Source organism: Delphinus delphis, chromosome 1, assembly GCF_949987515.2.
Source record: "Delphinus delphis chromosome 1, mDelDel1.2, whole genome shotgun sequence".
NCBI lineage: Eukaryota > Metazoa > Chordata > Mammalia > Artiodactyla > Delphinidae > Delphinus > Delphinus delphis.
This window is the reverse complement of record NC_082683.1, coordinates 100658541-100686336: the sequence shown is the minus strand read 5'-3', so window position 1 is coordinate 100686336 and position 27796 is coordinate 100658541. Positions and strand designations below refer to the sequence as shown.

Here is a 27796-nt window from a genome sequence, read left to right as displayed (position 1 = left end):
GAAATTTATAATATTAAATGTTTACATTAGAAAAGTCTCAAAAGAGCAATCTAAGTTTCCACCTTAAAAACATAGAAAAAGAGCAAATACACACAAAGCAAACAGAAGGAAGGAAAAAAGAGAAGAAATCAGTGAGATTGAAAATCAAAAACCAACAGAGAAAATCAATGAAATAGAAAGCTGGTTATTTGAAAAGATTGATAAAGTAATAAAACTCTATCAAGACTGACAAAGAAAACAAGACCACAAGACAACCCTCAGAATGGAAGAAAATATGTGCAAATGAAGCAACTGACAAAGGATTAATCTCCAAAATTTACAAGCAGCTCATGCAGCTAAATAACAAAAAACCAATAAACCCAATCCAAAAATTGGCAGAAGACCTAAATAGACATTTCTCCAAAGAAGATATACAGATTGCCAACAAACACATGAAAGAATGCTAATCATCATTAATCATTAGAGAAATGCAAATCAAAACTACAATGAGATATCATCTCACACTGGTCAGAATGGCCATCATCAAAAAATCTAGAAATAATAAATGCTGGAGAGCGTGTGGAGAAAAGGGAACACTCTTGCACTGTTGGTGGGAATGCAAGTTAATACAGCCACTATGGAGAACGGTATGGAGGTTCCTTAAAAAACTAAAAATAGAATTACCATACAACCCAGCAATCCCACTACTGGGCATATACCCTGAGAAAACCATAATTCAAAAAGAGTCATGTACCAAAATGTTCATTGCAGCTCCATTTACAATAGCCAGGAGATGGAAGCAACCTAAGTGTCCATCGTTGGATGAATGGATAAAGAAGATGTGGCACATATATACAATGGAATATTACTCAGCCATAAAAAGAAATGAAATTGAGTTATTTGTAGTGAGGTGGATGGACCTAGAGTCTGTCATAGAGTGAAGTAAGTCAGAAAGAGAAAAACAAATACCGTATGCTAACACATATATATGGAATGTAAGAAAAAAAATAGGTCATGAAGAACCTGGGGTAAGATGGGAATAACGACACAGACCTACTAAAGAATGGACTTAAGGATATGGGAAGGGGGAAGGGTAAGCTGTGACAAAGTGAGAGAGTGGCATGGACATATATACACTACCAAACATAAAATAGATAGCTAGTGGGAAGCAGCTGCATGGCACAGGGAGATCAGCTCAGTGGTTTGTGACCACCTAGAGGGGTGGGATAGGAAGGGTGAGAGGGAGAGAGATGCAAGAGGGAAGAGATATGGGAACATATGTATATGTATAACTGATTCACTTTGTTATAAAGCAGAAACTAACACACCATTGTAAAGCAATCATACTCCAATAAAGATGTTAAAAATAAAATGACTGACAAAGAAAAAAGAGAGAAGACATAAATCACCAATATCAGCAATGAAAATAAGGGTAACACTACAGACTCCAAAGACATTAAAAAAATAATTGCAGGGAGTGCTACTAACAACTCCATGCACAGATAGTCGACAAAGTTAATGAAATGGGTTAATTCCTTAAAAACCACAAACTACCAAAATCACCCAAGATAAAGCAAGTAACTTGAATAATGCTATAGAAAAAATAAATAAAATTCATAGTTAAAAATCTTGCCAAAAAGCAATCTCTAGGTCCACATGATTTCTCTGGAGAATTCTACCAAACATTTAAAAAAGAAATAATACTAATTCTATATAATCTCTTCCAGAAAATGGAAATGAAAGAAATGATTCCCAACTCATTTTATGAGGCCAGCATTAGCCTGGTTCCAAAACCAGTGAAAGACAGTCCAAGAAAACTATAGGCCAATAACTCTCATGAACACGAAAACAAAAATCCTCAACAAAATATTAACAAAAAAATTCAACAATACAGAAAAAGAATAATACAGGCATATCTCAGAGATATTATGGGTTCATTACAGAATACTGCAATAAAGCAAATATCACAATAAAGCAAGGAACAGGAACTTTCTGTGCACATAAAAGTTATGTTTACACTATTCTTAGTTTACTAAGTGTTCAATAGCATTATGTCTAAAAACAACAATGTACATACTTTAATTTAAAAATACTTCGGAACTTCCCTGATGGAGCAGTGGTTAAGAATCCACCTGCCAAAGCAGGCGACATGGGTTCAAGCCCTGGTCCGGGAACATCCCACATGCCATGGAGCAACTAAGCCCGTATGCCACAACTACTGAGCCTGTGCTCTAGAGCTCATGAGCCACAACTACTGAGCCCACTTGCCACAACTACAGAAACCCACACACCTAGACCCCATGCTCTGCCACAAGAGAAGCCACCTCAATGAGAAGCCCGTGCACCACAACAAAGAGTAGCCCCACTCGCTGCAACTAGAGAAAGCCCGTGCACAGCAATGAAGACACAATGCAGCCAAAAAGAAATAAATAAATAAAGTTTTTTTAAAATACTTCATTGCTAAATAAACCCAGACACCTACGGTCAATTAACCTTTGACTAAGGAGGCAAGAATATACAACGCGAAAAGTCTCTTCAGCAAGTGGTGTTGGGAATGTTGGACAGCTGCATGTAAATCAGTGAAGTTAGTATGCTAACACATATATATGGAATTTATGAAAAAAATATATCATGAAGAATGTAGGGGTAAGACAGAAATAAAGACACAGACCTACTAGAGAATGGACTTGAGGATATGGGGAGGGGGAAGGGTAAGCTGTGACAAAGTGAGAGAGTGGCATGGACATATATACACTACCAAACATAAAATAGATAGCTAGTGGGAAGCAGCCGCATAGCACAGGGAGATAGCTTGGTGCTTTGTGACCACCTAGAGGGGTGGCATAGGGAGGGTAGGAGGGAGGGAGACGCAAGAGGGAAGAGATATGGGAACATAGGTATATGTATAACTGATTCACTTTGTTATAAAGCAGAAACTAACACACCATTGTAAAGCAATTATACTCCAATAAAGATGTTAAAAAAATAAAAAAGAATACACCCTCTCACCACACTCAAAAATAAACTCAAAATGGCTTAAAGACTTAAACATAAGACATGACACCACAAAACTCCTATAACAGATCACAGGCAAAACATTCTCTGACATAAATCATACCAATTTTTTCTTAGGTCAGTCTCCCAAGGCAATAGAAATGAAAACAAAAATAAATAAGTGGGACCTAATCAAACTTACAAGCTTTTGCACAGCAAAGGAAACCATAAACAAAACAAAAAGACAACCTACAGAATTGGAAAAAATAATTGCAAACGATGTGACCAACAAGGGCTTAATTTCCAAAATATACAAACAGCTCATACAACAACAATAAAGAAACAAACAACCCAATCGAAAAATGGGCAGAAGACCTAAAGAGACATTTCTCCAAAGAAGATATACAGATGGCCAATAGACACATGAAAAGATGATCAACATCGCTAATTATTAGAGAAATACAAATCAAAGCTATAATGAGGTACCACCTCACGCCAGTCAGAATGGCATCATTAAAAAGTCTACAGATAACAAATGCTGGAGAGAGTGTGGAGAAAAGGGAGCCCTCCTACACTGTTGGTGGGAATATAAGTTGGTGCAGCCACTGTGGAAAACAGTATGGAGGTTTTCTCAGAAAACTAAAAATAGAATTACCATAGGATCCAGCAATCCCACTCCTGGGCATCTATCCAGACAAAACTATAATTCAAAAAGATATATGTACCCCTATGTTCATAGCAGCATTATTCACAATAGCCAAGACATGGAAACAACCTAAATGTCCATCGACAGATAGATGGATAAAGAAGATGTGGTACATATATACAATGGAATACTACTCAGGCATAAAACCAAACAAAATAATGCCATTTGCAGCAACATGGATGAACCTAGCGATTACCATACGAAGTGAAGTAAGTCAGAAAGAGAAAGACAAATACCATATGATATCACTTATATATGGAATCTAAAATATGACACCAATGAACCTACCTAAGAAACAAAAACGGAGTCATGGATATAGAGAATAGACTGGTGGTTGCCAGGGGTAGGTGGGTGGGAGAGGGAAAAAAAAATACTTCATTGCTAAAAAAATGCTAACCATCATTACATTATTTGTAATCTTTCTGCACTAGTAACAAAGATCACTGATCACAGATCACTGTAAAAAATATAATAATAATGAAAAAGTTTGAAATACCATGAGAATTACCAAAAAGTGACACCAAGACACAGAGTGAGCAACTACTGTTGGAAAAATAGTGCCAATATACTTGCTTGAGGCAGCGTTGCCACAAACCTTCAATTTACAGAAAATGCAATTATCTGCAGTGAAGTGCAATAAAACAAAGTATGCCTATACACCACACCAAGTGAGATTTTTCCCAGGAATACAAGGCTAGTTCAATGTTTGGAAATTAATCAATGTAAAACACCATATTAATAGTCTAAAGAACAAAAACCACATGATCATATCAAATGACACGTAAAAATAATTTGACAAAATTCAACACAGATTCATAGTAAAAATTCTCAACAAACTAGGAATACATGGGAAAGTCAACAAAAAACCTATAATTAACATCATAGTTAATAGTTAAACACTAAATGTTTTTCCCTTAAGATCAGGACATCAAAGATGTACACAATCATCACTCCTATTCAATATCATATTGGAAGTATGGAAGAATAAAAAAATACACAAAATAATTCATCTTTAATAAATAAATAAATATTTTGTGGAAAAGGTTGGGGGTGTGGCCAAGATGGCACAGTAGGAAGACCTTGTGCTCACCTCCCCCTATCAGCATACCAGAATTAAACTATTTACACAGAAACTGTTGATGAGAAAGACCAGAAGACTAGAGAAAAGTGCTTCTACAACTAAAGAAATAAAAAAGGAACCACAATGAGATGGGTAGGAGGGGCAGATATGTGGTATAGTCAAGACCCATACCCCCAGGGTGGGCAACCCACAACAGAAGAATAATTGAAATTGCAGAGATTCTCCCCGAAGAGCACGGAGTCCAAGTCCCACACTGGGCTCCCAGGCTAGGGTCCCTGCACCAGAAGATGAGTCCCCGAAACATCTGCCTTTGAAGGCCACTGGGATTTACTTTCAGGAGAGCCAAACGGCTATGGGAAATCGAGATTCCACTTTTAAAGAGTGCACACAAAATCTCACATGCTCTGGGACCCAGGGAAAGAAACAGTAATTTGAAAGGAGCCTGCGTCAGACCCACCTGCTGACACCAGAGAGCCTCCTAGAGAGGCATGAGGCAAGTGGAGCCCACCCTGGGAACACAGACACTGGCAGCAGCCAATTTTTGGAGCTCGTTCTACTACGAGGACACTTGTGCTGGCAAGCAACATTCTGGAATTCTCCCCCTCTAGCTTATTAGTGCCAAGACCCAGTCTGCCTCAACAGCCTGAAGACTCTAATACTGGGAACCTCAAGCCAAGCAACTAGCCAGATACAGCCCCAACCACCAACAGGCCAACTTCCTTAAGAGCCCCAAAGCCCACAGCCAACCCAAGACATGGTCCTATCCACGAGAAGGCAAAGGACTCGGCCCCACACATCACTGCACCAGCACCAGCCCTGGAACCACCAGGGCCCTACAATCAGAGATCTCAGGAACCAGCTCTACCCACCAGTGAGCCAGCACAAACACGAGGACCCAGCCTCACCCACCAGTTGGTGAGCACAAACCCCAGGATCCCTTGGGCTCCCACCCTTCCCACCAGTGGGTGAACAACAGGCACAGGACCACTGCAGCCACACAGCCTGCCTTGTCAAAAAACAGTCCACGTACCAGGAGTCTGGCACCAGTCTCAGGACCCCCAGGCCCTGAACCTGCCCACCTGCAGGCCAATACCAGTTCTGAGATGCCTTGGACCCCCTCAGCCAGCCATCCAATTATCCAGCCCCACCAACCTTCAGGCTGACAACAGCTCTGGGATACCCCGGACCCCAGAGCCAGTAGTGTCAGGAATCAGCCATGCCCACCAGCAGGCCGATACTAGATGCAAGACCCCAGCAATACAACTACTCATCCCAGAACCCAGCTCTGCCCACCCGTAGGTCAGCACTAGCCCTAGGATCTCCTGAGGCTCCACAGCCAGCCACCTTGTGACCCAGCCCCACCCATCAGTGGGCAGCAGCCTCCACACAAGGCAGGGCCTGGCAACCAACTGGACCGGGGCCACCCACACCTGTAAGACCACCCAAAGTAGGCAGCCCACCACAACAGAAGGAAAAACATGGCCCACATAGGGGGCACCCCTAAAGCATATAGTTCTGATGACCAGAGGAAAATATGTGGCTGGGACACATAGGATGTCTCCTATAAAGGGCCACATCTCAAAGGTCAGGAAATATAACCAACCTTCTAAATACATAGAAATAAAAACAGCAAATTAGGCAAAATGAGGCAACAGAGAAATATGTTCTAAATGTAGGAACAACAAAGTGAAGTGGAGATAAGAATCTACCCAAAAGAGTTCAGGGTAATGATTGAAAAATGCTCAAAGAACATGGGAGAAAATTGGATGAACAGGGGGGAAGTTAGAAGTTTTTAACAAAAAGTTAGAAAATATAAAGAAGACCCAAACAGAGATGAAGAATACAATAACTGAAATTTAAAAAATACACTAGAAGAAATCAACAGTAGATTAGACAATACAGAGGAATGGATCAGTGAGCTGGAAGACAGAGTAGTGGAAATTACTGAAGATGAACAGAAAAAAGAATAAGAAGAAATGAGGACAGTTTAAGAGACTTCCATGACAACATCAAGAGTATTAACATCTGCATTATAGAGGGCCCAGAAGAACAGAGAGAGAAAAGGCCAGAGGACATATTTGAAGACATAATAGCAGAAAACTTCCCTAATCTGGGAAAGGAAACAGACATCAAAGTTCAGAAAGAACAAAGAGTCCCAAACAGGGCCACACCAAGACACACTGTAACTTAAATAGCAAAAATTAAAGATAAAGAGAGAATATTAACAGCAGCAATGGAAAAGAAGTTATGCACATGAGAACTCCCAAAAGGCTATCAGCTGACTTTTCTGCAGAAACTCCACAGCCCAGAAGGGAGTGGCATGATATATTTAAAGTGGTGAAAGGGAAAAACTTAACAACCAAGAATACTCTACCTGGCAAGGCTTTCACTCAGATTTGATAAAGAGATCAAAAGTTTTACAGAAAAGAAAAGCTAAAAGAGTTCAGCACCACCAAACCAGCTCATGTACAAAGCTAGGAGAAAGGTTAAAAGACAAAAGTAATAAAATCAACTTTATCTGCCATAAGTAGTTAAGGGATACACAAAACAAAAAGATGAAAAGTATGATGTCAAAAATAGTAATAATGGGGAGAAGGGAGTAAAAATGCAGGGTTGTTAAAATCCATTTGAACTTAAGACATTAAAAACTTAATCAGATAGATAGATAGATAGATAGACTGCTGTATATAAACCTCATAGTAACCACAAGTCAAAAATCTATTATAGATACATACACACAAAATAGAAACGAACCCAAACATAACACTAAAGATAGCCATCAAATCACAAACGAAGAGAGCAAAAAAGAACTACAAAAACAACTCAAGGAGGGGACCAAGATGGTGGAGTAGGAGGATATGGAACTTACCTTTCCCCACAAATACGTTAAAAATACATCTATACATGGAACAATTCTCATGGAAAACTGGAAACTGACAGAGGAACTCCTATACAACCAAGGATGCAAGAAAGATTCCCATGTAATCAGGTAGGACAGGAAGAAAAGCATCAAGTTGGGACCTGTGCCCCTGGGAGGGGACTAAGAAGAAAAGGGAAATTGCATGGGGGGACACTCACTGTGGGGAGTAAGTGGGTTGAGCCACAGACTGGGCATCCCAGTCCTGAGGTATTACATAGAGGAGACAAGCCCCTTTGGCTATTTGGAGAACTGCTGGGACAGAGAGAAAGGCTGGAGGTGTCTAGACTCTACTTGTGAGGAGTGAGTGGGTGCTGGCTTGCCACCAGGCAGGGCAGGGAGAGGTCTGCCCTAGAGGCTAGCACCTTGAGCACTCCCCAGTCCAAGCTGAGTGAACACCTTGGCCCCACTCACTCCATGCAACATCTTGGCACTGGATCTAGGAAAGCCAGGTCCTGGGAAAAGACTCGATCTAGGAATGCAGAGGCGGCCCAAGAGCCTGGGGTGTGGTCCAGGTAGGGTGGCGGCAGCCATTGTTGGTGCTTACTCAAACAATGCCACAGAAGTAGCCCAGGCTTCTGATGGCAGCACAGCCACTTCAATTCCTGCAACCATAACGTCACGATCTCCAGTGTCAATCAAGTTAATGCTCCGGCCCTGCCCACTCCATGCCATAACCTTGCACTAGATCTGGGAAAATGACAACAGGGGAAAAGACGTGACCTTGGGCTGAGTGAGTGGAGCCACAGACACATATGCAGGTAGCGGACTGGACCTCTGTTAGCCCACGAGCCCCACTTTCTATACAGCATTCCCCTCCTTTGGGGCAAAGGATCCAGCACGAGGAGAAGGAAAAAATACACACTTAAGGGAACACAGCCAGTTCTATCCCAACCCTCAGGGCATCCACTCCTGCAACTTAGGAACTGAAAGGGTGGGGATTGCCACTGAGCAGAGAAGAAGTCACACCTCACACCCTGTGCAGGCTTTAGCTCCTCAAACACCAGCCACATACCCTATCAAGGTGATAGTGGCCGGCACACCCTGGGGAAAGATGTGACTGGTCTCCACACCAAATCCAGCCCTTACACTAAAAACACTGGGCACATGCAGTCTACACAGGAATGCTCCCACATAAAAACACCCCTTCAAGACCACAGCAGATAACTGTTTCACCTAAATTCATAGAGACAGAAAAAGTTAAGTAAAATGAAAAGGCAGAGGAACAACTCATAATTGAAAGAGCAAGAGAAATTCCCTGAAAAATAATGAAACAGAGATAATCAGTACAACACACAAGTTCAAAACGTTGGTAATGAAAACACTAAATTAAGAAAGAGAATAGATCTAAACATTTTAACAAGGAACTAGAAATTATACAGAAGATCTAATCAAAAATAGAACATTCAATTTCTGGTAAAAAGCACTCTAGAGGTAATGACTCACAGACTAAATGACACAAAAGAATTCATAAGCGATCTGGAAGGTAGAAAAATGTAAATCACCCAATCAGAACGGCAGACAAAGATAAATGAAAATTAATGGTGAAAGCAACATACAAGGTCTATGGGATAATATAAAACATGTCAACTTCCACATTATAGGGGTCCCAGAAGGGAGAAGAGAGAGAGAAAAAGGTCGAAAATGTACTTGATGAAATTACAGCTGAAAACTTCCCTAACCTAAAGAAGGAAACAGATATTCAGGTACAGGAAGCACAGACAGTCCCAAACAAGATAAACCCAAACAGACACACACCAAGATATGTCATAATTAAAACAGCAAAAGTTAAAGAGAGAATTCTAAAGGCAGCAAGAGAAAAAGAGAGTCACGTATAAAGGAACCCGCATAAGGTTATCAGCCAATTTTTCTACACTAACATTGCAGACCAAAAGGGACTGGCATGATACATTCAAAGTCATGAAAAGGAAAAACCTGCAAACTAGGATACTCTACTCAGCAAGACTATCATTTACAATATAAGAGATAAAGAATTTCACAGACAAGCGAAACTAGAAGAATTCAGCAATACTAAACCTATCCTAAAAGAAATGTTGAAGGAACTTCTCTAAATGAAAAAGAAGTAAGAATCTACAGGAAAGGGAAAATCCCAACAGGAAAGGCAGATAAATAACAAGGATTGAAGATCACTTAAATGAGCTAGTACACATATTAAAAAACAAACAACAATTGTAAAAGCAACTATAACTACAATAAACAGTAAAGGGATAAGCATGAAAATGTAAAATAGGACATCAAAATCACAAAATTGGGGGGAGGGGAGTAAAAAAATGTAGATCTTTTAGAATGTGCTTGAACTTAAATAACTATCAGTTTAAAGCAATAGATATGATTATGGTCAACATAGATGAACCCCATGGTAACCACAAATCGAAAACCTACAATAGATACACACACACACACAAAAAAGAGAAACATAAGAATATTACAAAAGAAAATCATCAAACCACAGTGGGAAAAACAAAAAGAAGAAATAAAAAAGAAGAACTACAAAAACAACTGGAAAACAAGGGAAAAAATAACAATAAGTACATGCATATAAATAATTATGCTCAATTTTAATAGACTAAATGCTCCCATCAAAATATATGGTGGGTGATTGGACTAAAAAAAACAAGAGCCTTCAATATGCTAACTACAAGAGATTCACTTCAGAGTGAAATACACAGACTGAAAGTAAGCAGATGGAAAAAGATTTCATGCAAACAGAAACAAGAAAGTGGGGGTAGCAATACTCATATCAGACCAAATATGTTTTAAAACAAAGGCTATAACAAAAGATAAAGAAGGGCATCATACAATGATAAAGGTATCAATACAAGAAGAGGATTTTACACTCGCTAACATATACGCACCCAATACAGGAGCACTAAACATTTAAATACTAACATACATAAAGGGAGAAACTGAAAATAATACAATGATAATAGGAGATTTTAACACTCGACTGACATCAATGGACAGATCATCCAGACAGAAAATCAATAAGGCAACAGAGGTCCTATATGACACAATAGACCAGTTGGACTTAATTGCTATGTACAGGATGCTACACCCCCAAAAAAGCAGAATACACATTCTTTTCAAGTTGACATAGAACATTCTCCAGGATAGATCACATACTACATCACAAAACAAGCCTCAACAAATTTAGGAGGACAGAAATTTTATCAAGCATCTTTTCCAATAATTGTATGAAACTAGAAATCAACTACAGAAAGAAAAATGGGAAAAGAACAACCATGTGGCAACTGAACAACATGCTACTAAAAAGAAATGGGTCACCAATGAAATCAAAGGGAAAATCAAAATACCTTGAGGAAAATGAAAACACAACGTTCCAAAACCTATAGGATGCAGCAAAAGCAGTTCTAAGAGAGAGGTTTATAGTGATACAGGCCTTCCTCAAGAAACAAAGAAAATCACAAACAACCTAGCCTATCACCTAAAAGAATTAGAAGAAGAAAAACAAAGACAAAAGTCAGCAGACGGAAGGAAACAATAAAGATCAGAGAGGAAATAAATAAGAGACCAAAAAAAAAGAAAATATCAATAAAAACAAGAGCTGATTTTTTGACAAAATTGATAAACCTTCAGCGAGACTCACCAAGAAGATAAAAAAGAGGACCCAAACAAACAACATAAGAAATGAAAGAGGAAAAATAACAGCCAATACCACAGAGATACAAAAAGTCATGAGAATATTATCAGCAATTATATGCCAATAAACTGAAGAACCTAGAAGAAATGGACACATTCCTAGAAACATACAGCCTGCCAGGACTGAGTCAAGAAGAAACAGACAATTGAAACAGACTGCTCACTAAAAGCGAAATTGAATCTGTAATAAAACTCCCAGCAAACAAAAGTCCAGAACAGGATAAATTCACAGGATAATTCTACTAAACATATAGAGAAGAGCTAAGACCTATCCTTCTCAAACTATTCCCCCAAATTGAAGAGGAAACACTCCCAAATTCGTTCCATAGGGCCACTGTTACCCTGATACCAAAATCAGACAAAGACACTACAAAAAAAGAAAATGTATTTTATGAATATATATGTAAAAATCCTCAACAAAGTATTAGCAAACCAAATTCAACAATACATAAAAAGATCATGTACTATGATCAAGTTGGATTTATTCCAGGGCCACAAGGCTGGTTCAACATATGCAAGTCAATCAATGTGATACACCACATTAACAGAAGGAAAGACAAAAAACCCCATGATCATTCCAACAGATGCAGAAAAAAAATGTTTAACAAAATTCATCATCCATTCGCAATAAAAGCTCTCATCAAAGTTGGTACAGAGTAAACATATCTCAATATAATAAAGGCCATTTATGAAAAACCCACAGCCAAAGTAATATTCAACAGTGAAAAGCTGAAAGACTTCCCACCAAATTCAGGAACTAGACAAGAATGCTCACTCTCACCACATCTATTTAACATAGTATTGAAAGTCCTACTCACAGCAATCAGACAAGAAGGAAAAACAAGTATCAAAATTGGAAGGAAAGGGGTAAAACTGTTACTGTTTGCAGATTACATGATACTCTATACAAAGTACCCTAAAGCCTCCACCCAAAAACTATTAGAACTAAGAGATGAATTCAACAAGATTGTAGAATACAAGATTAAGCTGTACTAAAGATGCTACCAAAAAACTACTTGAGCTCATCAATGAATTTGGTGAAGTTGCAGGACAAAAAATTAATACACAGAAATCTGTTGCATTTCTATACACTAATAATAAAATATCAAAAAGAGAGAGCAAAAAAAAATCCCATTTAAAATTTCATCAGAAAAATAAAATACCTAAGAATAACCTTAAACAAGGAGGTGAAAACTCTGCAAACTATAAAACACTGATGAAGGAAATAGGAGATGATTCAAAGAAATGGAAAGATATCCTGTGCTCTTGGATTGGAATAATTAATATTATTAATATGGCCATACCACCCAAAGCAATCTACAAATTTAATGCAATCCCTATCAAAATATCCATGACATTTTTCACAGAACTAGGACAAATAATCCTAAAATACATATAGAACCACAAAAGACCATGAGTTGCCAAAGCAATCCTGAAAATTAAAAAACAAAGCTGGAGGTATAATCCTCAGAGACTTCAGACTATACTACAAAGCTGCAGTAATCAAGGCAGTATGGTACTGGTACAAAACCAGACACAAAGATGAATAGAACAAAATAGAACCCAGAAATAAATCCGCACACCTATTGTCAATTAATCTACGACAAAGGGGGCAAGAATGTACAATGGAGAAAAGACAGTCTCTTTGGTGCTGGGAAAACTGGACAGCTACATGTAAAAGAATGAAATCAAAACATTCTCTAACACCATATATAAAAATAACACAAAATGGATTAAAAACCTAAATGTAAGACTGGAAACCATAAAACTCCTAGAGGAAAACATAGGCAGAACACTCTTTAACATAAATCATAGCAATATCTTCTTGGATCAGTCTCCTAAGGCAAAAGAAATAAAAGCAAAAATAAATAATGGGACCCTATTAAACTTAAAAGCTTTTGCACAGTAAAGGAAACCATCGACAAAACAAAAAGACAACCTACAAAATAGGAGAAAATATTCGCAAATGATATGACTGACAAGGAGGTTTTTTTTGTTTGTTTGTTTGTGGTACGCGGGCCTCTCACTGCTGTGGCCTCTCCCATTGCAGAGCACAGGCTCCGGACGCGCAGGCTCAGCAGCCATGGATCATGGACCCAGCCACTCTGCGGCATGTGGGATCCTCCCGGACCGGGGCACAAACCCATGTCCCCTGAATCAGCAGGTGGATTCTCAACCACTGCACCACCAGGGAAGCCCAGACAAGGAGTTTTAATATTTAAAATACACAAACAGCTCATACAACTCAATATCAAAAACAACCAATCCAATCAGAAAATGGACAGAAGACTTGTAGAGATATTTTTCCAAAGAAGATACACAAATGGCAAACAGGCACATAAAAAGATGCTCAACATCACTAATTATTAGAGAAATGCAAATCAAAACCACAATTAAATATCACCTCACACCTCTGAGAATGGCTATCATCAAAAGTCTACATATAACAAACATTGGAGAGGATGTGGAGAAAAGGGAACCCTGGTACACTGTTGGTGGGAATGTAAATTGGTTCAGCCACTATGGAAAACAGTATAGAGACTCCTTTAAAAAACTTAGAACAGAATTACCATATGATGAAGCAATTCCACTCCTGGGCACATATCCAAAAAACCTAAAACACTAACTCAAAAAGATATATGCACCCCACTGTTCACAGAAGCACTATTTACAACAGCCAAGACACAGAAACATGGAAGCTACCCAACAGACAGTCATCAACAGATGACTGGATTAAGATGTATACACACACACACACACACACACACACACACAAAATGGAATATTGCTCAGCCATAAGAAAGAATGAAATACTGCCATTTGCAGCAACATGGACGGACCTAGAGAATATTATGCTTAGTAAAATAAATCAGAGAGAGAAATACAAATACAAATACATTATATCACATGTGGAATCTAAAAAATAATACAAATGAATATATATGCAAAACAGAAACAGAATCACAGATGTAGAAAACAAACTTGTAGTTACCAAAGGGGAGAGGGAAGTGGGGAGGAGCAAATTAGGGATATGCGGTTAACAAATACAAACTACTTATAAATAAAATAGATATGCAACAAGAATATACTGTATAGAACACAGAATTACACCCAATACCTTTTGATAACCTATAATGGAATATAATCTGCAAAAAACCGAATCACTATGCTATACACCTGAAAATAACACAATATTGTAAATCAACTATAGTTCAAGAAAAAAAAGAGGAAGAAAGAAAGCTCTGACAGGTCTTACAAAACAATAAACCTGTCTAACTTTGAAAAATACAACAAAACCAATTTTAAAATGGCAATAAGAACATACCTATCAATAATTACTTTAAAAGAAATGGACTGAGGCTTCCCTGGTGGTGCAGTGGTTGAGAGTCTGCCTTCTGATGCAGGGGACACAGGTTCGTGCCCCGGTCCAGGAGGATCCCACGTGCCGCGGAGCGGCTGGGCCCGTGAGCCATGGCCGCTGAGCCTGCGCGTCCGGAGCTTGTGCTCCGCAACGGGAGAGGTCACAACAGTGAGAGGCCCGTGTACCACAAAAAAAAAAAAAAGGACTAATGGACTAAATTCTCCCAAAAAAAGACACAGAGTGCCTGAATGGACAAAAAAACAAGATGCATATATATGCTGCTTACAAGAGACTCACTTCAGATCTAAAGACATAGACTAAAAGTGAGGGCATGGAAAAAGGTATTCCATGCAAATGTAAATCAAAAGAAAGCCAGGGTAACAATACTTATATCAAACAAAGTAAAACAAAGACTGTTACAAGAGACAAAGAAGTCCATTACATAATGATTAAGAGATTAATCAAAAGGATGATATAATAATTATAAATATATATGCACCCAACATATAGAAGTACCTAAATACATAGTGCAAACATTAACAGACATAAAGGGAGTAATTGACAGCAACACAATAATAGCAGGGAACTTTAACATCCCACTTACACCAATAGACAGATTATCCAGACAGAAAATCAATAAAGCACTGGCCTTAAATGACACATTAGACCAAAAGGACTCAATATATCTATACAGAACATTCCATCCAAAAGCAGCAGAATAGACATTCTTTTCAAGTATACATGGAACCTTTTCCAGGATAGACCACATGCTAGGCCACAAAAAAAATCAGTAAATTTAAGAAAATTCAATTCATATCAAGCATCTTTTCTGACCACAACACTATGAGACTAGAAATCAACTACAAAGAAAAAAACTACAAGGGAAAAAAACTCCCAAACATGTGAAGGCTAAACAATATGCTACTAAACAACCAATGGATCACTGAAGGAATCAAAGAATAAATCAGAAAATACATGGTGACAAATGAAAATGAAAACACAACAATCCAAAATCTAAGCAATGCAGCAAAAGCAGTTCTAAGAGGGAGGTTTATAGTGATACAAGTCTACCTCTCAGGAAACAAGAAAAATCTCAAATAAATAGCTTAATCTTACACCCAAAGGAAGTAGAAAAAGAACACACAAAACCCAAAGTCAGTGGAAGGAAGAAAATCATAAAAATCAGAACTAAATTTTTAAAAAGAGAGACTAAGAAAGCAATAGAAAAGATCAACAAAACTAAGAGCTGGTTATTTGAAAAAATAGACAAAATTGATAAACCTTAGTAAGAGACTTATCAAGAGAAAAACAGGGCCCAAATCAATAAAACCAGAAATAAAAAAGGATAAATAGAACCAACACCACAGAAATACAAAGGATCATGAGAGATTACTATGAACAATTTTACACCAATAAAATGGACAGCCTAGAAGAAAAGGACAAATTCCTAGAATTGTACAATTTTCCAAGACTGAACCAGGAAGACATAGAAAGAATAAACAGACCAATTACCAGTAATGAAATTGAATCAGTAATTTAAAAAATTTCCAACAAACAAAAGTCCAGGACCAGATGGCTTCATAGGTGAATTCTACCAAACATTTAAAGGAGAATTAACACCTATCCTTCTCAAACTATTCCAAAAAACTGCAGAGGTAGGAACTCTTCCAAACTAATCCTGCCAGGCCAGTATTATCCTATTAGCAAAACCAGTCAAAGATATCACAAAAACAAAAGATTACACCCCAATATCATTGATGAACATAAATACAAAAATCCTCAACAAAATATTAGGAAACCAAATTCAACAATACATTAAAAGGATCATACACCATGATCAAGTGGGGTTTATCCCAGGGATGCAAGGATGGCTCAATATCTGCAAATTAATGTGATACACCACATTAACCAGATGAAGAATAAAAATTATATGATCATCTCAATAGATGTGGAAAAAGTTTTTGACAAAATTCAATATCCATTTATGCTAAAAACTCTCCAGAAAGTGAGTATAGAGGGAATATATCTCAACATAATAAAGGTCATATATGACAAGCCCACAGCTAACATCATACTCAACAGTCAAAAGTACTTCCTTTAAAATCAGGAACAAGACAATGATGCCAACACTTGCCACTTCTACCTAACAAAGAATTGGAAATTCTAGCCACATCTATCATACAAGAAAAAGAAATAAAAGGAATCCAAATCAGAAAGGAAGAAGTAAAACTGTCACTGTTTGCATATGACATGATACTGTAAACAGAAAATCCTAAAGACGGCACCAAAAAACTACTAGAACTCATCCATGAATTCGGTAAAGTTACAGGACACAAAATTAATACACAGAAATCTGCTGCAGTTCTATATACTAACAACAAACTAACAGAAAGAGAAATTAAGAAAGCAATCCCATTTACAATCACATCAAGGAGAATAAAATACCTATGAATAACTCTAAGTAAGGAAGTAAAAATCTCTACCTGGAAAACTATAAGACACTGATGAAAGAAATTGAAAACAAAAAAAAGATGTAAAGGTATACCATATTCATGGACTCAAAGAATTAATGTCATTAAAACAACCACAATACCCAAGGCAATCTACAAATTCAATGCATTCCCTATCAAAATAACAATGGCATTTTTCACCATACTACAATAATTCTAAAATTTGTATGGAAACACAAAAGACCTCAGATTGCCAAAATGATCTTGAGAAAGAACAAAGCAGGAGGTATTATGATACCTGATTTCAAACTCTACCACAAAGCTACAGTCATCAAAACAGTATGGTACTGGCACCAAAACAGACACATAGATCAATGGAATAGAACAGAGGGCGCAGAACTAAGCCCATGCTTATATAATCAATTAACCTACAACAAAAGAGCAAGAAATACAATGGGGAAAAGACAGCCTCTTTAATAAATGGTATGGGGAACACTGGACAGCTACATGCAAAAGAATCAAACTGGACTACTCTCTCATGCCATGCATAAAAATAAATTCAAAATGGATTGAAGACTTAAATGCAAGACCTGAAACCATAAAATTCCTAGGAGAAAACATAGGCAGTACACTATTTGACATCAGTGTTAGCAATATCTTTTTTGGATATGTTTCCTCAGGCAAGGGAAACAAAAGCAAAATAAACAAATTGGACTATATCAAACTAAAAAACTTTTTCATAGAAAAGGAAACTATCAAAAAAATGAAAAGGCCACCTACTGAATGGGAGAAAATATTTGCAAATGATACATCCAAAAGGGGTTAATATCCACAATATACAAAGAAACAAATAACTCATACAACTCAACATCAAAAAAAACCCAAACAAGCTCATTATAAAACAGGACAGGGAAAAGGATCTGAAGAGAGATTTTTCCAAAGACATAAAGATGTCCAACTGGCACATGAAAAGATGCTCATCACCACTAATCAGGGAAAGGCAAATCAAAACCACAATGAGATACTACCTCCCATCTGTCAGAATGGCTATTATCAAAAGATAAGAGATAACAAGTGTTGGTGAGGATGTGGAACAAAGGGAACCCTCATGCATTGTTGGTGGGATTAGCATTATTTACAATAGCTAAGATATGGAAGCAACATAAATGCCCATCAATTGATGAACAGATAAAGAATATGTGAGAAAGATAGATAGATAGATAACAGCCATAAAAAAAATGAAATCTTTTCATCTGCAACAACATAGGTGGACCCAGAGGGTATTATGTTGAAATAAGTTGTACAGAGAAAGGCAAATACTGTATGATTTCACTTATATGTGAAATCTAAAAAACAAAACAAATGAACAGACACAACAAAACAGAAACAGAGTTATAGATACAGTGAAAAAACAGGTGGTTGCCAGAGGGGAGAGAGGTGAGGGTAGGAAAGAAATAGGCAAAGGAGACTAAGAGGTACAAACTTCCAGTTGCAAAATAAATGAGTCACAGGTATGAAATGTACAGTGTGGGGAATATAGTCAATACCTATGTAATATATTTGTATGGTGACATACTGTAACTAGACTTATCACAGTGAACATTTCAAAATGTACAGAAATATCAAATCACTGGTGTGCAACAGGAAGTAATATACTGTTTTAGGTCAATTATACTTCAAAACAAACAAACAAAGTCATAAAACAGAGATGAGATTTATGGTTATGGGGGTGGGGAAAATAAGGGAGGACGAGGAGTTGGATGAAGGCTGCCAAAAGGCACAAACTTCCAGTTGTAAGATAAACAGTACTAGGGATGTAACGTACAATGTGATATAATTCACACTGCTGTATGTTATTTATGAAAGTTGTTAAGACAGTAAATCTTAAGAGTTCTCATCACAAGGAAAATTTTTTTTCTATTTCTTTAATTTTGTATCTATATGAGATGATGGATGTAGACTTATTGTAATGTATGTAAGTCAAATCATTATGCTGTAGACGTTAAACTTATACAGTGCTGTATGACAATTATATCTCAAGAAAACTGGAAGAAAAAATAAAATACAATTAGATTCAAAAAATAAATACATTAAAAAAATTATACACAAAAGAATAATAAAGCTGGAGGAATCACACTACCCAAATCTAAGACTCACTATAAAGCTACAGTAAGCAAAACACTGGTGCATGGATAGACCACAAAAATCAATGAAACAGAAATAGTCCAGAAGTAGACCCACACAAATATGGTCAATTGATTTTTTTTTATAAATGTGCAAGAGTAACTCAATAGAAAAAGGAGAGTCTTGGGAATTCCCTGGTGGTCCAGTGGTTAGGACTCCGCACTTTCACTGCCGAGAGCTCAGGTTCAATCCCTGGTCAAGGAACTTAGATCCCGTAAGCCGCTTGGTGCAGCCAAAAACATAAATACATACATACACACATACATATATAAAGAAAAAGAGAGTCTTTTCAACAAATAGTATTATCAGTACCCTACATCAATCCAAAGTATTTAAATCTTAAATATCTCTCAAAGTAGTATCTCATTACTACCATCATCTCCCAGCCTAAGTTCTCTTCTCTGGCTCCTGTGATTGTCTGTTTATTCTGAACTGTTCTCTTAATATATTGTGTTCTCCGTACTGCAAACCAAATGAGCTCTTCAAATTGCAAATCTGACCAAGTCACTCCCTGCTGAAATTCTTTAGAGCTTCTCATTCCTCCCTTTATTACACTGTAAACTAATCCTTTATTGCCCTTGACACCATGGTATTATTACCTTTGAATGGCTGCTTGTATTTAAGTATGATTATTTCATGACTAGCTCCATGAAAACAGGATATGCATCCATTTGCTCCCCAGTGCATCCCCAGAGTATACCATAAAAGGAACTCAACAAATGTTTGTTAAACGAATTAATGTATCTTATTCATCCTTCACAACCACCCTATGAGATATGTACAATTATTTCCCCCATTTCATAAAATGGAAAAACCAAGGCATCAAGAATTTAGGTAAATTGCTCTAGGTCATACAGCTAAGAAGTAAAAAGCTGGATACCATCAAAGCATTATGATTCTAAGGACCAAGATATTAATTATGCTCTAACGGCTATTCAAATAAAACAAAACCTAAACCAATCCTTGTCCATGTAGGAGTGTAAAAATAATACTTTAGTATTAATTCATTCAACAAATATTTATAAAGTGCTTACAAAGTGTCAGTTACTGTGCTAAGTACTGAGGTTACAGGGCAAACAGGACAAAGGTTCTTAGTCCTTATTGGAGCATTCCACTATTTATTTATTGACCACCTACTATGTGCCAACTACTGTGCTAAGTAAAGGAGACTCTAAAGGGTGAATAAAGCTTTAAATAATTATACCAAAAATAAATTAAATTTCATTTGTGATAAGTGCTATAAAGGAAAAATTCAGGGTGCTAGAGGAACAAGCTACACAGAGACCTAAACTAGCTAGGAATGTCAAGAGAGATTTCTAAAGAATTGATATTTAAGCTGAGACCTGAAGTATAAGTTTACATTATCAAATTTGAAAGAAATGTAAATATTATTATTTGCAAGAATTTGTGCAAAAGCAATTCACTGAAGAAAGGATAAGCATTTGGAAATAGTGCTTCCCAAGAGATGGAAGAATTAGGAGTTGCAAAATCAGGTAGAGATGTGATTGGTTAAACCCAAAATCAAAGACCTGTAATGATAAACAATATTGTCTTTTATAAGCAAAGGTTGGCAAACTACAGCCTCTAAGACAAAATCAGCCCACAACCTTCTTTTGTAGGCCCTTTAACTAAGAATGGTTCTTACATTTTTATAAGATTGTTAAAAATAAAAGAAAAAAAATGGAAGGGGAGGAGAAAATTAACATTCTGTATATAGCCACAAAGCCTAAAATATTTACTATCTAGTCCTTTACAAAAAAAGTTTACCAACCCATGCGCTACACACTATAATCAAGTAAAACATAATGAAGCCTATCCTAACAAATTCATTAAATATGATTCTATTTGAATACTAAACGTAGGTACTGAATAGATATCATACATATCTTTCTCAAAATTGCAGCTTTGTGGCTCAAAGTTATCAAACGCACACCAAATTTACAATCATCTACAGAATAGGCATATTTGATCTCACTTAAATGTACTGTCAACACATGCTTAAGTAATATAAACACCTACACCGACAGTTATCAAAATATACCATAAAAATTGATAGATAAGAAATGTGGCTTCACTAAAACCAAATGTAGTTTTTTTTATATTTTAGTTGAAAAACTACCATAAGACATCTATAGGATGAGAGTCTAAGTCACTGGATTTAATACTATTTTGAAAAATAATTGCTACATATTAATAAGAGAAACCATACACTTACCAAGATTTTTTTCAATTCTTCAAGTTCTACTTCTTTGTTATTTTTAAGCTTAGTCATCTCTTCTAAAAAATCAAAAGAATATAAATGCGTTAAAAGCTGGATTTAAAAAAATGGGAAAGGAGAGACAAGAAAACAAAAAAAAGATTCCATTTTTAAAAGACATTCTTTCATAGTTGTACCATTCAAATAGCCTCCAATCTGATTTCTCCACTTCTATTCCTCACTACCAACACTCCCCACCAAACATCAAATTTACCTTCCATACAGAAGTGACAATGATCCTTTAAAAATGTAAACAAGATCATGTCATTCCTCTAATTAAAATCTTTCAGTGGTGTTCCTTTGCCAGCAGAATAAAATCAAAATTCCTTTCCTTGGCCCTACCTGATTTGGTCCTTATTACCCCATACTCACTTCATTTCCCTTTCCATATTTCTTCTTACACTTAGTCACAAAGGTTTTCATTCACTCACATGTATTAACCAAGCTCCTTCACACCTCAGCGCATTTCTACAAGCTTTTCCTCCTGAATGAAAAGCTCTCTCCAACTCACATGCTTTCCCTTAACTAAATCTCACTTACTTAGGTCTCAGTTTAAGGCCATCCTTGATCACCAAATCTAGATTAGGCCTTATTATTTTCTTATATTTTGTCATTTTCATTCATTTCATTCCTTCATAGCACTTATCCCAATTTGTAATTAAATATTTATTTGTAATTATTCATTTTATGTGTCTCCGAGTGCAAAATCTCATGAGAACAAAGACCATGTCTGTTATGTTCCTAATGAATATCCAAAGCTAAATGAGAAACATCTAAGTCTAAGTTCTATAGTTATTGTGTATCTAATAACCAAAGAAGAAGCAATAGAAAAAACTAGAAGGAGAATCTATTATACAACCAGAGTGAAAATAAATGTGGGCACAGAGATAGAAAATTGACCACAGGAGTAAAACCTGTTTAGAGCTATATTAGACTGAACTGAAGATGGGAGACACATGAAGAAGCAAAGAAAACTGTACCAAGGAAAGAAACACACAAAAAATTATTTGACAAAGATTCTGAATTTACAGTTGTCTTTAACTTACTTGGTATGCACTACCTCATTCTTTAAATGAACAATGAAGAAACAAAGAGTTTGAATTTAGGCAATTAGATGGCTCTTAAATCTGCAACACAGAATAGTCAGATTTGTATTTTTAAAGGAACACTAGCATAAATGCAGAGAATGAACAAAAGGTAGACAAGACTGGAAACAAAAAGATTGATTCTAAAGATACTGCAATTAGTTCTGGTCAGAGATGTCTGGTTCCAAGCTAATGTCAAGATATAAGGGGTAGAGTAGGCTGTATCTGAGAAGTGCACAGAATAACAGTGGTCTTAGGATAGGTCAATGATTGTAACTCCTGAGGGGACAGTGGAGGCATACACTAATCAAGATGTAATCCTACGAAAATATCATTAAGGAAGAATGCAAAGTGTAGCCAGGAAACAATGCAGTAAGAATGAGGGCTACTGCAGTAAGAAAGAAGGTTATGAATAAAGGACAAAGCAAATAGAAGCCTAGTAAACACAAAAAGAGATGACAAAGATGAGGACAAATGAGGGTAATATGAAGCATGGTTTATGATAATGTCCCAGATACAATTTGTGTTCCATTATGTTACTCACATGCATCCCTCTCCTAGGCTAAGAGAATGTGCTTGAAACTCTAAAAACCAGGAAAGAGGAAATGAGGACTTGAACTGTTCTATGTCTGTGGAGACGAAGAAAAGGGGGAAGATTCAAAAGATATTTAAGCGTTAAAAACTCTTAAATTGGAGAGCAGGAAGATGGCGGAAGAGTAAGACGCGGAGATCACCTTCCTCCCCACAGATACACCAGAAATACATCTACACGTGGAACAACTCCTACTGAACACCTACTGAAGGCTGGCAGAAGACCTCAGACCTCCCAAAAGGCAAGAAACTCCCCACGTACCTGGGTAGGGCAAAAGAAAAAAAAGAATAAACAGAGACAAAAGGATAGGGACGGCACCTGCACCAGTGGGAGGGAGCTGTGAAGGAGGAAAAGTTTCCACACACTAGGAAGCCCCTTCGCGGGCGGAGACTGCGGGAGGCGGGGTGGGGAGCTTCGAAGCCGCGGAGGAGTGCACAGCAACGGGTGCGGAGGGCAAAGCGGGGAGATTCCCGCACAGAGGATCAGGGCCGACCGGCACTCACCAGCCCGAGAGGCTTGTCTGCTCACACGCCGGGGCGGGCGGGGCTGCGAGCTGAGGCTCTGAGGCCCGGGTTTCGGTTTCGGACAGAGCGCAGGGAGAGGACTGGGGTTGGCGGCTTGAACATAGCCTGAAGGGGTTGGTGCACCACAGCTAGCCGGGAGAGAGTCCGGGGAAAAGTCTGCACCTGCCAAAGAGGCAAGAGACTTTTTCTTCCCTCTTTGTTTCCTGGTGCGTGAGGAGAGGGGTTTAAGAACGCTGCTTAAAGGAACTCCAGAGACGGGCGCGAGCCGCGGCTAAAAGCGCGAACCCCAGAGACAGGCGCGAGCCGCGGCTGAAAGCGCGGACCCCAGAGACGGGCGCGAGCCGCGGCTGAAAGCGCGGACCCCAGAGACGGGCGCGAGCCGCGGCTGAAAGCGCGGACTCCAGAGACGGGCACAAGCCGCGGCTAAAAGCGCGGGCCCCAGAGGCGGGCGGGAGACGTTAAGGCTGCTGCTGCCGCCACCAAGGGGCCTGTGTGCGAGCACAGGTCACTCTCCACACCCCTCTTCCGCGGAGCCTGTGCAGCCCGCCACTGCCAGGTTCCCGGGATCCAGGGACAACTTCCCCGGGAGAACGCACGGCGGGCCTCAGGCTGCTGCAAAGTCACGCCGGACTTTGCCGCCGCAGGCCCGCCCCGCATTCCGTGCCCCACCCTCCCCGCCGGCCTCAGTACGCCAGAACCCCCGAATCAGCGGCTCCTTTAACCCCGTCCTGTCTGAGCAAAAAACGGACGCCCTCCAGCGACCTACACGCAGAGGCAGGGCCAAATCCAAAGCTGAGCCCCTGTGAGCTGTGAGAACAAAGAAGAGAAAGGGAAATCTCTCCCAGCAGCCTCAGAAGCAGCGGATTAAAGCTCCACAATCAACTTGATATACCCTGCATCTGTGGAAAACATGAATAGACAACCAATCATCCCAAATTAAGGAAGTGGACTTTAGGAGCAAGATCTATGATTTTTTTCCCTATTCCTCTTTTTGTGAATGTGTATGTGTATGCTTCTGTGTGAGATCTTGTCTGTATAGTCTTGCTTCCACCATTCGTCCTAGGGTTCTATCCGTCCATGGTTTTTTCTTAAAATTTTTTTCTTAATAATCAATTTTAATTTTAATAACGTTATTATACTTTACCTTCGTCCTTTCTTTCTTTCTTTCTTTCTTTCCTTCCTTCCTTCCCTCCTTTAGACAACGATTCATCCCAAATTGAGGAGGTGGTCTCTGACACCAATATTTATGATTTTTCCCCCTTTACCTCTTTTAGTGAGGGTGTATGTGTATGCTTCTGTGTAAGATTTTGTCTGTATAGCTTTGCTTCCAACATTTGTCCTAAGGTTCTATCCGTCCCTTTTTTTTTCTAAATAAGAATTTTTTAATTCAATAACTTTATTATACTTTATTTTATTTTTACTGTATCTTCTTTCTTTCTGTTTTTCCTTCTTTGCTCTTTCCTTCCTTCCTCCCTCCCTCCTTCCCTGCTTTCTTTCCTTCTTGCCTTCTTGCCTTCTTTCTTTCTTTCTTCCTTCCTTCCTTCCCTCCTTTCCTTCTTTCTTTCCTCATACTTTTACTAATTCCCTCTACTTTTTCTCCCTTTTATTCTGAGCCGTGTGGATGAAAGGCTCTTGGTGCTCCAGCCAGGAGTCAGGGCTCTGCCTCTGAGGTAGGAGAGACAACTTCAGGACACTGGTCCACAACAGACCTCCCAGCTCCACATAATATCAAACGGCGAAAATCTCCCAGAGACCTCCATCTTAACACCAGCACCCAGCTTCACTCAACGACCAGCAAGCCACAGTGCTGGACAACCTATGCCAAACAACTAGCAAAACAGGAACACAACCCCACCCATTAGCAGAGAGGCTGCCTAAAATCATAATAAGGCCACAGACACCCCAAAACACACCACCAGACGTGAACCTGCCCACTAGAGAGACAAGATCCAGCCTTATCCACCAGAACACAGGCACTAGTCCCCTCCACCAGGAAGCCTACACAACCCACTGAACCAACCTTAGCCACTGGGGACAGACATCAAAAACAACGGGAACTACAAACCTGCAGTCTGCAAAAAGGAGACCCCAAACACAGTAAGATAAGCAAAATGAGAAGACAGAAAAACACACAGCAGATGAAGGAGCAAGATAAAAATGCACCAGACCTAACAAATGAAGAGGAAATAGGCAGTCTACCTGAAAAAGAATTCAGAATAATGATGTTAAGGATGATCCGAAATCTTGAAAATAGAATGGACAAAATGCAAGAATCAGTTAACAAGGACCTAGAAGAAATAAAAATGAAACAAGCAACGATGAACAACACAATAAATGAAATTAAAAGTACTCTAGATGGGATCAATAGCAGAATAACTGAGGCAGAAGAACGGATAAGTGACCTGGAAGATAAAATAGTGGAAATAACTACTGCAGAGCAGAATAAAGAAAAAAGAATGAAAAGAACTGAGGACAGTCTCAGAGACCTCTGGGACAACATTAAACGCACCAACATTCGAATTATAGGGGTTCCAGAAGAAGAAGAGAAAAAGAAAGGGACTGAGAAAATATTTGAAGAGATTATAGTTGAAAACTTCCCTAATATGGGAAAGGAAATAGTTAATCAAGTCCAGGAAGCACAGAGAGTCCCATACAGGATAAATAAGGAGAAATACGCCAAGACACATATTAATCAAACTGTCAAAAATTAAATACAAAGAAAACATATTAAAAGCAGCAAGGGAAAAACAACAAATAACACATAAGGGAATCCCCATAAGGTTAACAGCTGATCTCTCAGCAGAAACCCTACAAGCCAGAAGGTAGTGGCAGGACATACTGAAAGTGATGAAGGAGAAAAACCTGCAGCCAAGACTAATCTACCCAAAAAGGAACTCATTCAGATTTGATGGAGAAATTAAAACCTTTACAGACAAGCAAAAGCTGAGAGAGTTCACCACCACCAAACCAGCTTTACAACAAATGCTAAAGGATCTTCTCTAGGCAAGAAACACAAGAGAAGGAAAGACCTATAATAACGAACCCAAAACAATTTAGAATATGGGAATAGGAACATACATATCGATAATTACCTTAAATGTAAATGGACTAAATGCTCTCACCAAAAGACAGAGATTAGCTGAATGGATACAAAAACAAGACCCTTATATATGCTGTCTACAAGAGACCCACTTCAGACCTACAGACATATACAGACTGAAAGTAAGGGGATGGAAAAAGATATTCCATGCAAATGGAAACCAAAAGAAAGCTGGAGTAGCAATTCTCATATCAGACAAAATAGACTTTAAATAAGGACTATTAAAAGAGACAAAGAAGGACACTACATAATGATCAAGGGATCGATCCAAGAAGAAGATATAACAATTGTAAATATTTATGCACCCAACATAGGAGCACCTCAATACATAAGGCAAATACTAACAGCCATAAAAGGGGAAATCGACAGTAACACATTCATAGTAGGGGACTTAAACACCCCAGTTTCACCCATGGACAGATCATCCAAAATGAAAATAAATAAGGAAACACAAGCTTTAAATGATACATTAAACAAGATGGACTTAATTGATATTTATAGGACACTCCATCCAAAAACAACACAATACACATTTTTTTCAAGTGCTCATGGAACATTCTCCAGGATAGATCATATCTTAGGTCACAAATCAAGCCTTGGTAAATTTAAGAAAATTGAAATTGTATCAAGTATCTTTTTTGACCACAACGCCATGAGACTAGATATCAATTACAGGAAAAGATCTGTAAAAAATACAAACACATGGAGGCTAAACAATACACTACTTAATAATGAAGTGATCACTGAAGAAATCAAAGAGGAAATCAAAAAATACCTAGAAACAAATGACAATGGAGACACAACGACCCAAAACCTGTGGGATGCAGCAAAAGCAGTTCTAAGGGGGAAGTTTATAGCAATACAAGCCCACCTTAAGAAGCAGGA

The 27796-nt window shown here is 38.3% G+C and overlaps 1 protein-coding gene across 2 annotated transcripts in view; it reads right to left on the bottom strand.

Annotated features, from left to right (window-relative positions):
- SYCP1 (synaptonemal complex protein 1) overlaps positions 1-27796 on the bottom strand; it is a 161633-nt gene that overhangs the window by 78848 nt on the left and 54989 nt on the right. For both annotated transcript variants that reach the window (XM_060006973.1, XM_060006980.1), the window contains exon 15: positions 21569-21630. In XM_060006973.1, coding sequence (XP_059862956.1) covers positions 21569-21630 — 62 coding nt within the window. The remainder of the gene's footprint in view (positions 1-21568; positions 21631-27796) is intronic.